This window comes from Podarcis tiliguerta (assembly GCF_965153285.1).
Source record: "Podarcis tiliguerta genome assembly, chromosome: 9".
Taxonomy (NCBI): Eukaryota; Metazoa; Chordata; class Lepidosauria; order Squamata; family Lacertidae; genus Podarcis; species Podarcis tiliguerta.
The window spans coordinates 65,009,386-65,021,668 of NC_139542.1; the positions used below are offsets into that span (position 1 = coordinate 65,009,386).

Below are 12,283 nucleotides of genomic sequence, written 5' to 3' on the forward strand. Positions count from 1 at the left end.
AAAAAGGAGTAAGGTAAAGGTAAAGGGACCCCTGACCGCTAAGTCCAGCAGTGGCCGACTCTGGGGTTGTGCCGCTCATCTCGCTTTATTAGCCGAGGAAGCCAGCATACAGCTTCCAAGTCATGTGGCCAGCATAACTAAGCCGCTTCTGGCGAACCAGAGCAGCACACAGAAACACTGTTTACCTTCCTGCCGGAGCGGTACCTATTTATCTACTTGCACTTTGACATGCTTTCGAACTGCTAGGTTGGCAGGAGCTGGGACCGAGCAACGGGAGCTCACCCCATCACGGGGATTCAAACCGCCGACCTTCTGATCGGCAAGTCCTAGGCTCTGTGGTTTAACCCACAGCGCCACCCGCGTCCCCCCCCAAGGAGTACATGGGTTTAAATTCATACTTCATTCTGCTGTCCCCCCCCCCGAAGACTGTTCCCCAAAGTAATTTTTCCAAGCCAGGGTTTTCCAGAGAGAAATCAGCACAACGTGTCTGTTTTATGTTTTCTGCCATGTTCAGTTGTAACATTTTTGTTGTTTTTAATTAGAAACATTTCTTTTCAGATTTTGTGGTTCATCAGATTTTACCCTACCAGTCAGTTTCAGTGGACACATACCACTCAAACAATGACGTGTATGTCGCCATTGCCCAGCCCAGCATGGAAAATTGCATGGTGCTAGAATGGGATCACATTGAGAAGAACTTCAGGAGTTATGACAACATTACTGGTAAAAATGAACACATAATTCTTATTTGTTATATTACTTAATTGATTATCAGTGTCTTTTTTTTTAAGTATCTGAGTATCAGGAAAAAATGCATATTGAAAAGAATATCTCTTGCTGATCTCTGCTGAATTTAGGTTGGATCCATTTAAAAATAAAAAAATAGTTTAGTCTAGTTCACTAACAAAATGGTTATCATTATGAAGGATAGAATATGAGTTCATATATTGCAGGATCCTCAGAGGGTCACAAGATGCCACACTCTAGTTTGACCAAGAAATGGAATGCAAAGCAGAGCCATGCAGCAATAAGTAAACTTGATTCTTCAGTATGGAGTACAGTAACACTATAGACCAAAGCAGATGAAATGTTAGAGATCAAATCTCTTTTAACTCTTAAAAAAACAAAAAGCAACCCTCAGCATCAGAGGTGGGGGGATTAAATTCAAACCTTGGAACTTAGATAGGGGGTATTAACCTTGCCATACTTTTTCCCAATATAGGGGGGCGGGGCTTCCAGACTCTCACTATTTTGGGGTGAGATTCAATCATATACTGGCAAATTCAGGGTATGCAATTAAAGTTGATGGGCATTTTTATGCAACAACCCAGCTTGACCCAAATACTGGATATATATTTTTGCTCTAAAGGAAGCGATACAAAGATACACTGGACAGTGTGCTTGATTTGACACAATGTCATCTGACCTCCCTATAAGCAAATTAGAACGAATGCTCATCAGATAGCCAATGTCATCTAATCTCCCTGCAATTAGAGGTGGTGCCATCATAGTCTTAGAGAGACAGCCCCAAATATTGTTGTTTGGCCCTGCCCAGATCAACCAAGCATTCTTTGCCCCCTCTTACCTTGAGTCCTCCTCCTGAAGGTTTGAGCTGGGTGTTTTTTTGGTCTCCAACCAAATCTTCATGTTCCCTCATACAAACACTTTGCTCGCACCTGTGATGAGATAAGGCAAGAGCAGCAACAAAATTGTTGCTTAGAATTGTAGAGTTGGAAGGGACCTTGAGGATCTGTGCAGGTCCCGGGGGGGGGGGGGGTTACCGTGCGGCGTGGTCCGTGTCCAGTCCAAGGCTGAAGAGGGGTCCAAGACAGGGAGTCAGACGTGGTCAGGAACTCTGGCAGAACAGCAGGACAGGGTGCTGGCAGGAACAGATAACCCACAATGTTGCTCCCACAACTTGGGACTGGGGCTGGCCGGCTTTTATCTGCCCCGAGGCATAGGGCAGCCCCGGTCCACAGGTGATTCACCTCTCCTGGCCTGGAGGCGAGCACTCCTCCTGTGAGAACTTAGTTCCCTCCGCCTCTCTGCCCTGAGCCTCTGCAGCTCAGGAGAGGCTGGAGGGTTACTGGACCCAGAGGCAACCTCACCTTCCCTTAACAGGGCTGGGAGAGGAGCACCTGCAGGCAATGGGTCCTTGATCACCTCCAGAGCCAGAGCGGATTCAACTGGTGTCTGCTTCTGAGGATCTGGCACAGGTGAGGGCCCTTCAGGTTCAAGCCCCTGCCCCGGCTCAGCCGGCCCTTGAGGCCAGGACTCCTGTGCAGGCTGGGATTCCTCAGGTTCAGCCTCTGAATCGGATTCCCAGGCCACCACAGGATCATCTAGTCGAACCACCTGCAATGCAGGAATATGCAGCTGTCCTATACGGGGACTGAACCTGTAGCCATGGCATTATCAGCACCACGCTCTAACCAACTGAGCTATCCAGGCTGATGTGCTTGAGAAAAATGAATCACAAACCTTTGTAATGAAAGATGTTCCACTGCATTTATTCATTGACTTCTCTCACTTCATAGGATTCTATCAATTTGGCAAGTAGGAATCCACAATGGCCAACTCAAAATGTTAGTCAATCACTTCCTGCCCCTTTCTTCCTCCCATTTCCACCTTAAGACATGGTGATGATGTTCTCTTCAAATCTTCTCCTTCCCTTCCCATTCTGTTCTCCCTCTTTACACATGACAGCTCAAAACAAGCACTGCTCCATGTTACTAGTTGCTAGATAATAAATGACAGTATGATGCCTATTGAACTGCATTAGGTCTGATTATGATAAACAGGCCCGTTAGCATGCAAGAAACTGTTCCAATTCACTGTCATTCCCCATGCTCTTGGGGACACCTCTGCCAAAAAATCTAGACTCTGAACTAAAGTAGGGAGGTCTGAACTGATCTATCCTTTCATGTCTTAACTAGACTTTAGGGCAGAGATGGGGGAAATTGGAACTCATGAGCAACCTTCTGGGAGCCTTATGCCAGTAGAGAGTGGGACCAGAGGCAAAAGTAGATGGAGCAATGGGTGTGTACAGTACAGCAGGCAACACAAATGTCATGGGTTTACACACACACACACACACACACACACACACACACACACTCCTCTTCATCCTCTATCATCCTCTATCCAAGGAAGCAATAAGTATTATTGCTGTTTAAGGACAGATTTCAGCCAAGCCAAATACTCATTTCGGGACATTTAAAGCGTTCCTGACACCAATGATTAAAAACAATCATGGACATATTGTCACGGTTGCTTCATTTGCTGGGCATTTACCGTATTTTTCGCTCTATAGGACACACTTTTTCCCCTCCAAAAATTAAGGGGAAATGTGTGTGCGTCCTATGGAGCGAATGCAGGCTCCTTGGCTTCAGCGATAGCAACGCGAAGCCTCCAAAGTGCAGAGGGAGCGCTCCCTCCGCGCTCCAGAGGCTTCGCGTTGCTTTGGCTGAAGCAAGACTCTCCTGGCTTCAGCAGAGAGGGAGAGCTGCGCAGCGCCCCTTCAGCAAAGCGGGAGGAGAAATGGAAGCGGCTCCGTTTCTCCTGCCGCTTCACTGAAGGGGCGCTGAGCAGAGAGGGGGAGAATTTTTTTTTCTTGTTCTCCCCCTCTAAAACAAGGTGCGTCCTATGGTCGGGTACGTCCTATAGAGCGAAAAATACGGTAGGCGTTCCATGCATGGTTTGCTACAGTTCAAGCAAGTGGAGTGCTGTAGGATTTCATGAGAGTCTGAAAGAGGAGCTGAGCCTTTTGAAAATGGATGGGATTGAAACAACATGCCCGGTTTTTATGAACACTGACTCTGTAAAACTCCTTAAGGCAATGTGCCCTTTGGTAGAGGCGGAAGACTCAGCCAAAGCATTAATGGAAGGAAGACTTACTAATCAGAAAATGATTTTTCTTCCACGGTGGGCCAAATTTCACCAACTTATGAAGTGTTTGCCAGAACGTGCTTACAATACTGTCATGAATGCCGCCATGTTGTTTCAAATTATTTAAATGATTAAACGATTGGTTAATTCCACAATATGATGGGGGGGGGGGAGGATGGCTATAGTAAGGGGTGTAGCTCAGGGCTATATAGAGAGATTTGAGGGTGGCATTCAGTTCCCCATCCCTTCTTTAGGAGACTGTTGGGACACATCCTTTAGAAGGGTGGATCCCTTATTGCCCTGCAAGGTCAGGGTCTTCACAGGATGGGGGAGTGAAGAAGCATCTGGATCTCTTCAGGATCATTTTAGGTGAGCTGGTCAAGCCAAGGCATCTGACCAAAGGAGTGAGACAACACGGCAAGCCAGAGAAACAGGCTGATTTTTGTTCCTGTGGGCAGGTGAGGAAAATGTAACATGAGAAGCAGGTAGTAGGAACTAGAATCTTATAATAACTACGCAGTTAGGAATACACTGAGGCAAAGCAGACCCTGTCAGCTGTGCTCCGTATTTGCTGTGTTCTGCAGAGCAAGTCAGCTAACAGAAAATGGAGGTTTGACTGGGGACAAATGGCAATAACCAGTTGCACTGGGCATGGGATGGTGCAAGGCCAGTAAAGCTGATTTGGCACAAGAAGGAGGCCTGTAGTTTTAGACACAGCCCATTTATTTACATACTACATATGACAAACTCAGAATGCATTATGCTCAAAGCAATTCACAAAGTAGACAGTTTAAGATCAGTGTTTCATAAGTAAACAGAATACGCTGCAATATACCATATACATTTTAGCAATTACAATTTATTTATAACATATCAAAACAAACCAACGTGTCAGTTAACAGTATCCGGTACCATTAATACTAGCATTGTACCCAAATTAAGGCACCTAGCAATAAGAAAGCTTACCCACACCAAACTAACAGCTAAAAAGGAGAAAAATAATACAAACAAAGTCAAACTACTCTTTTTTATTATTATTACTGAGAAGCAAAGCAGCTAGTAAGCCTGATCTTTATGAAAGCTGTTGCAACAGGGTGCTCCCCACACATGCCTGAGAGAGGAGGAGAACCCTGAACCATACGCACAAGCCCTTATATAGACTTTTGAACTGCTTACCCTGGAGCCCCAAACCACCCCTCCATACATCATAAATACATCACAGAAGGGGTGTAGCCCAAGGCCACCTCCAGTACATCATACATACATCAGAAGGGACGGTCTAAAACAGAATCCTGAGTGTGTTGTTTATCTCCTGTCTGCCTGAGTGTGTTGTTTATCTCCTGTTACCTGATTGGATTACCTGGGCATCCTGGCCACTCTTTTGTTATGATAACTACCGGTACTCAGTTCCTGAATCCAGGCCACAGGCTCACCCTATTCCAGGGGTCAGCAAGGCTTATCGGGCACGCCAGATCACTCCCACAGAGATCCTCCGTGGGCTGGGCCAGCACAGCGCAATGGCAGAAATAGCATCTGCGCATGTCTGCGGTGCTGGAAATTGCTTCTGCGCATGCCCAGGCGGCGGAAAGCGCGCATGCGCAGAAGCGATTTCCAGAGCCGCAGAAGAGAGTCCCTGCGCTGCGCTAAGTCGAACTACTCTTAGCCTCTAACCAGGCATGCTACATCACTATGCACAAATGCAACCGAGATGTCCCAATTAAAAGGAACACTTTTTCCAGATGAGACCCCCTCCCCTCATTTGACCCCACCTCTAGCTTTGAAAGAGAAGGCACAATGACCACAAGGCACTTCAGACAACCCACCCTGTTATAGAAGGAAGCCCTTTTCTCACCAGGTTCCTGTATCCTGAACCAAAACTCACCCTCATGGAAAAACTCTGGTTCTAGACAGCACACCACCAGAAGAGGCAAGATGGAGAAAACTTCTCCCCTGCCCAAGGTCCTCACTGGGCTGTATTAGATGGTCTAGCTCAGTGTTTCCCAACCTTGGGCCTCCAGCTGTTTTCGAACTACAATTCCCATCATCCCTGACCACTGGTCTTGCTAGCTGAGGATTATGGGAGTTGTAGTCCAAAAACAGCTGGAGGCCCAAGGTTGGGAAATGCTGGTCTAGCTCACCCTCACAGTGGTTTTGCTCCCAGAAGATCTGTGGTCTTAGCCTGACAAAGAGGTTTTTAAGAGGTTGACATTGCAATCCTATGAATGTCTACTCAGAAGTAAAACCCATTGAGTTCATGAGACTTATTCACAGGTAAGTGTCCAAGATTGCAGCCAAGGAATTGTTCAGCACTGCCTGTTTGGTGATTCTCAGCGCATATTTTCGCTGACCTTTCACTTGAAACTATCGCACTTGAAAAAAACAAATGCAAAACATCATGTTTGTTGTTTGTTCAAGTTAGTCAATTTATGGTGTTTAGGTGAAATTAGGTAAAAAAATGTTGGGTGTTGTAGAAAGATGATGTTCCCCTTAGCAAGGACAGGAAGTAGGTTGCTGTATGGATAGGGCATTTTTAGGGTCAAATCAAGTCTATTTCAGCATGGTTGATTCTTACAAAGAGTAGAAAGGGCTTTCTTTGTTGATCAGCAGCAGACACCCAAGGTTCATAGAATCATAGAATCATAGAGTCCAACCCCCTGCCAAGCAGGAAACACCATCAGAGCACTCCTGACATATGGCTGTCAGGCCTCTGCTTAAAGACCTCCAAAGAAGGAGACTCCACCACACTCCTTGGCAGCAAATTCCACTGTCGAACAGCTCTTCCTGTCAGGAAGTTCTTCCTAATGTTTAGGTGGAATCTTCTTTATTGTAGTTTCGATCCATTGCTCCGTGTCCGCTTTTCTGGAGCAGCAGAAAACAACCTTTCTCCCTCCTCTATGTGACATCCTTTTATATATTTGAACATGGCTATCATATCACCCCTTAACCTCCTCTTCTCCAGGCTAAACATGCCCAGCTCCCTTAGCCGTTCCTCATAAGGCATCGTTTCCAGGCCTTTGACCTGGAAAGGCTACTATGCCGATTTTAAAATCTGTAAATGTAGCAGTCCTTTCATTCAGTAGCTCTGCACCAGTCACAAATGCTCTTATGCTCTCCAATATGTGTTTCCAAGACTGCTTTGGTGGATGCCTCCAGTCACAACATTTACTGGAAGGACCAGCAAAAATTATTTAAATGAGCTAACAACAGGAGGGGTCCATAAATATGACTGGCAGAGTTGACTCCAGTATTCCTTGTTTGGGACTTCAAGAATCACATGGGTTGGGATATAGCCTGGTGAACTATCATCAATTGGGTTTGCTCAGGCTACGGCTCCCTGTACAGCAGATGGGAAACTGTGGTCCTTCAGTTTTCAGGCTACAATTCCAAGATCCCTGAACGTTGGCCATGTTGGCTGGGAATGATGGAGGGCCACAGGTTCACCATCCTTCCTCTACAGGCACAGAAGTTACTCCTTTTTTGCTGTAAGTATTAGGAATCTGGCCTCTTGCCTTTACCCAATCAACAGAGGAATAATTTGACCTTCCTGCATTACAGGCTCTGGCTACCAGCTCAAGCTAGAGAGTTTTCTAAGAACCTTAGCTTGATTGCCTAGATCAGAGATGAGGAGTCTGTAGCCCTCCAGATGATGACAGACTCCAGTTCCCATCAGCATAATGACTGATGGTCAGAGATTATGGGAGTTGTACTCCAGCAACATTGTAAAGATCTATCTTTTTGCCCTGGCTTTCACTGACCCTTAAGATTGTTTTTGTTTTAATTCCCAGAACTGCTGTTTTAGATGCATTTATACTACTGTTACACTGCTGATTTTATGTTGTATTCTTGTTTTAATGATGTACACCAAGTAGATAATAGTTTTAAAATATTAAGTGGTTTATAAATGCTTTTAAATAAATGAATAAATAAAACAAATGGAGGGCCTGCTTTAGATTTCGATATAGCTGTCTAGAGTATCATACTGACCCAAACATTTCTCCAGTATTGAAGTTTTTAGCCCTACCAACAATGTACTCCATAGGGTCCTCTTTAATGTTGACAGTGGTGCATTTCAGATCTTCAGAGGCAAGGTTAATATGGTATTCTCAGTAGAAAGAAACATGGTCTCTTCATAACTGTCTTGACTGCCTGGATTATGTTGGTTCCATTCAAAAACAATGATGAATTGCTCAATATATTGTGTAAAAGATTTAATTGTACTCTGCTGATATTGCTACTTTGTTTGAGCCAACAGGTCAGTCCATAGTGGGATGCAAAGCTATCTTGATTGATGATCAGGTTTTTGTGGTGGTGGCTCAGCTTTTCGGTGGCTCACACATTTATAAGTATGAGGAAGGCTGGACAAAGTTTGTCAAATTCCAGGACATAGAAGTTTCCCGCATTTCAAAGCCGAATGACATAGAACTCTTTCAGATAGAGAGTGAAACCTTTTTTGTCATCGCAGATAGCTCAAAAGCTGGTCTGACGACAATTTATAAATGGAACAACAAGGGATTTTACTCTTACCAGTCCTTGCATGAATGGTTCCGGGACACAGATGCTGAGTTTGTTGATATAGATGGAAAATCTCATCTAATCCTGTCAAGCCGCTCACAGATTCCCATTATCCTTCAATGGAACAAAAATTCCAGAAAGTTCCTCCCACACAGTGAGATATCTAACATGGAAGATGTGTTGGCTGTGAAAAGCTTTCGAATACAGGACAACCTCTACCTCTCACTTACAAGATTTATAGGCGACTCCAGAGTCATGATGTGGAATAGCAAACAGTTTGTGGAAATCCAAGCTCTGCCTTCCCGGGGAGCCATGACCCTTCAGCCCTTCTCCTTTAAGAATCATCACTACCTAGCCCTGGGAAGTGACTACACCTTCTCCCAAATATTCCAGTGGGATAATGAGAAGCAGCTCTTCAAAATATTCAAGGAAATCTACGTGCAGGCACCTCGTTCGTTCACAGCTGTGTCAACCGATAGAAGAGATTTTTTCTTTGCTTCCAGCTTTAAAGGCCACACGCAAATATTTGAACACATAATTGTTGACTTGAGTTTATGAAGGAGCTGTGGGAGGGAGGTGGGAGGGGGTAACTCATGTACAGTGACATTTTCACATCAAAAGGACAGATTACTCATTTTCTGAAGATAGGATGTGCCTGTGGCATTAGTCAGGAGTTTTCTGAACTTTGTAGAAGTTTGCATATTTAATCAGGGATCGCATTAACTTGGTTAAATGCATGCCATGCCCATTTTACCATTGGTAAAGACACTTTAAAGCCTATAATTACTCAGAAAAAGTGTGCAATGCATTAGAATTAATTCTAACACATCTACGACATTGATGTAAAATCGAGAATGGAGAAGGGAAAGCAAAGGAGGCAGGATAGCCGTGTGCAAAAAGAAAAGAAGAGGGAATAACTCCGGTGTGCCAATCCTCCTGTGAGCTGATCTTGGCAGAAACCATATTTACGGACTAACTCAAAAAGCTCGTTTGGGATTTGTAAAAGTTAGCATCGAGGTGAAATGCTGTTACATCTTCTTTGCTTGATGCTGGTCAAGGAAGGCTGCAAGAAAAGGAGCTCTGCTGTTTGGCCTCTAGAGCAACTGTGATAGGAGGAGCCTCTAGAGAGCCTTGTCTTTTCAATGCTCAAGTCTGATTTAGGGGAGGAGGAAAGAGTGGACATGTGATCTGTTCCCTAAATCTCTCCCAGGCGGCTAGTTCACAGCAGCTCCACATTCAGGACTTCATCTGAACTAATCCAACCCACCTCTGCTAATATTTATGGCCTGGTCACTTGTTTTGGAAGGCATATAGCTGCTGCCAACCCACACCTCTAAGATGTTTAGTAAAAGAAGCAAGTGGCATGATGCCACCACATCCAGCATTTCCATTTTTTTTAACGTTGGCTGTTCCCTCACATGGACCTGGATCTAGCCAAAGTTAAACTTTTCAAAGTACAGTTGATTTCACTGGGACAGAACTACACGTGTGCTTCATTCTCCCATTGGAAGACTTGCTGCTTATCTGTGGCAGGATCATGCCCTGTTAATTCTGCCTAATTCCTTTCATTTGCTTCCTGATTACTTTGGACAAGGCTCCCAAGATGCGACCACGAGAACTGGTGCTTTGGTAGTTTTCATGCTATTGGCCAATTTATGCTTTCAGTTTGTTTAATGCATGCTTGAGAGAATCTCCCGTGCGAAGCTCACACAATCTGAACGGCCTTTTCATTCAAATGTGGACTGCCTGATCAGGTGACAGTGCCACAGAGGTGAAGACTGCGTGCAAGAATCAGCTCAGCTTTCAGCTGTTAAACATTCCGGGATTTATTGTAAAAAGGTTTTGTTTGCATTTAGTTCCCCATATTAAAACAGTGAAATGAAAAGCTGTACTGACATTCAGTGGTTTCAGGATAATGGGGTGGCAGTGTCAGAATCCTATCATTCTTTTTGCTTACAATTTTATTGATCTCCCCCCCCCCCCGAGAAAAAAAAATGTTTATCAACAAGGACATTTGTACTAATAATCACAATGACAGCGACAACTTTAACCCAGTCCCACTGCTCAAAGACTTACAAATATAAGAAAGTTCATCATCATACACTACCAAACTAAACATCTTAATTCTATAACATAGAAGGGATCCCTGTTTTCATAAAATTTGACTCCTTTCTGAAGATTGTGAACCAGATTTTGTTATGCTTGTCTGTGCAGAGTCCATTATGGTTAGGTTTGTATTGCAATCTTGCATGTTTTCTAAACCAAAGAGCACCAGTGATAATGTTGGCAGGTTGCAAAGCAAGAGATCAGACCTTCACCTTTATAGACATTAACATACAGTGAGACAGATTGCTGTATTCCACTGCTCAGCACCATCTTCCATCTTCCTAAAGTAAATGGGTCTTCAGTTTTACCCCCTGGTAGCTGGGACGCTGGTGGCGCTGTGGGTTAAACCACAGAGCCTAGGACTTGCTGATCAGAAGGTCGGCGGTTCAAATCCCCACGACAGGGTGAGCTCCCATTGCTTGGTCCCTGCTCCTGCCAACCTAGCAGTTCGAAAGCATGTCAAAGTGCAAGTAGATAAATAGGTACCACTCCAGCAGGAAGGTAAACGGTGTTTCCGTGCACTGCTCTGGTTCACCAGAAGCGGCTTAGTCATGCTGGCCACATGACCCAGAAGCTGTACACCGGCTCCCTCGGCCAATAAAGCGAGAGGAGCGCCGCAACCCCAGAGTCGGTCACAACTGGACCTAATGGTCAGCAGTGCCTTTACCTTTAGCTAGCTGGGGAAGTAGGGTGACAACGCAAGAAGAAATATAAATTACACAGCACAGTGCCAGCAGCCCTACTTTTTGCTACAGGCAAATTTGTAATTGATGATTTGAAACCTGGCAGCCTTTACTAAAGAACACAAATTATCAGGAATATGTGCACATCATTATATCACCTTAACATGGACTTTTTCAAAAACTGTATTACGGTTCTGTTTTCATTGCAAAGGTCTGCAACTGCATTGTTTAGAAACAGAGCTTTTCAAATACCCACCACCCTTATTTTGAGCACTGTGCTTTACATAACATTTCTGCACCGTGTGAGCCAAATCCTCTTTCTGCCTACCCGTTTTAGTCAAGCCAGTGAAGCGATGGCTGTTCACATCGGTGTTAAATGAAGCACTGAAAATGTTAGCAGTAGGTCACTCCAGGCAATCCAGCTGTTAAAAAGCTATGAAGATGCCAAAACGAAGCAGCTCCAGTGCATGACTCAAGAATCAAACTTTGTTCAGCAGCATTTAAAAACAAATGCTACAGATGAGAGAATGCAGGTTGCGGCCTTCATTAATCATAATTAGAATGGACCTGCAGTGTGTGGCGGCTTTGTTGTAACCGGCTATGAGACCCTAACAAACAGGTTTCGTTTTTCACTCAGGTTATAAATCAAAGCCATCCTACCAGTTATTTGGGCCTTCTCCACACTTACTTTCCTTCTGCTCTTTCCAGGCATAGATCGCAATTTAAAGTTCCATGCCTGAGCACCTTCTCTCCCTCCCCCCCCCTTTTTTTTTTGCTTTGGAGCTTTCTCCATGAAAACCCGCTCTTTAAATCTGAATTGGAGCAAATGTCAATCTGCAGAAAACCTAATTTGATGTTTGGTCTGATCCGGCTTTTAAAAGCGGGTTCTTGCAGGGAAAGCGCAGGACAAAAAATAAAATAAAATGTTTGGACATGCAGTGTTAAAAGGTGGACCTGTCTGGAAAGAGCGGGGCCAAATATGGACAAGCCCTTTATCTCAACAGCAAAAAAGATTGTGATCAAAAATAGGCTTGGCCCAGATGATTTGACTTTCCCCCACCATAGTCTATGGGTTGGAAACCACTCTCAGAGGT

General features: G+C 44.5%; 1 protein-coding gene across 1 annotated transcript in view; it reads left to right on the forward strand.

Annotated features, from left to right (window-relative positions):
- Positions 1–10,285, forward strand: part of LGI2 (leucine rich repeat LGI family member 2) — a 31,094-nt gene extending 20,809 nt beyond the window's left edge. The window contains exons 7-8 of the mRNA XM_083458327.1: positions 559–723; positions 8,141–10,285. Of these exons, the coding sequence (XP_083314453.1) occupies positions 559–723; positions 8,141–8,958 (983 nt within the window). The 3' untranslated portion in view covers positions 8,959–10,285. The remainder of the gene's footprint in view (positions 1–558; positions 724–8,140) is intronic.
- The last annotated feature ends 1,998 nt before the right edge of the window (positions 10,286–12,283 follow it).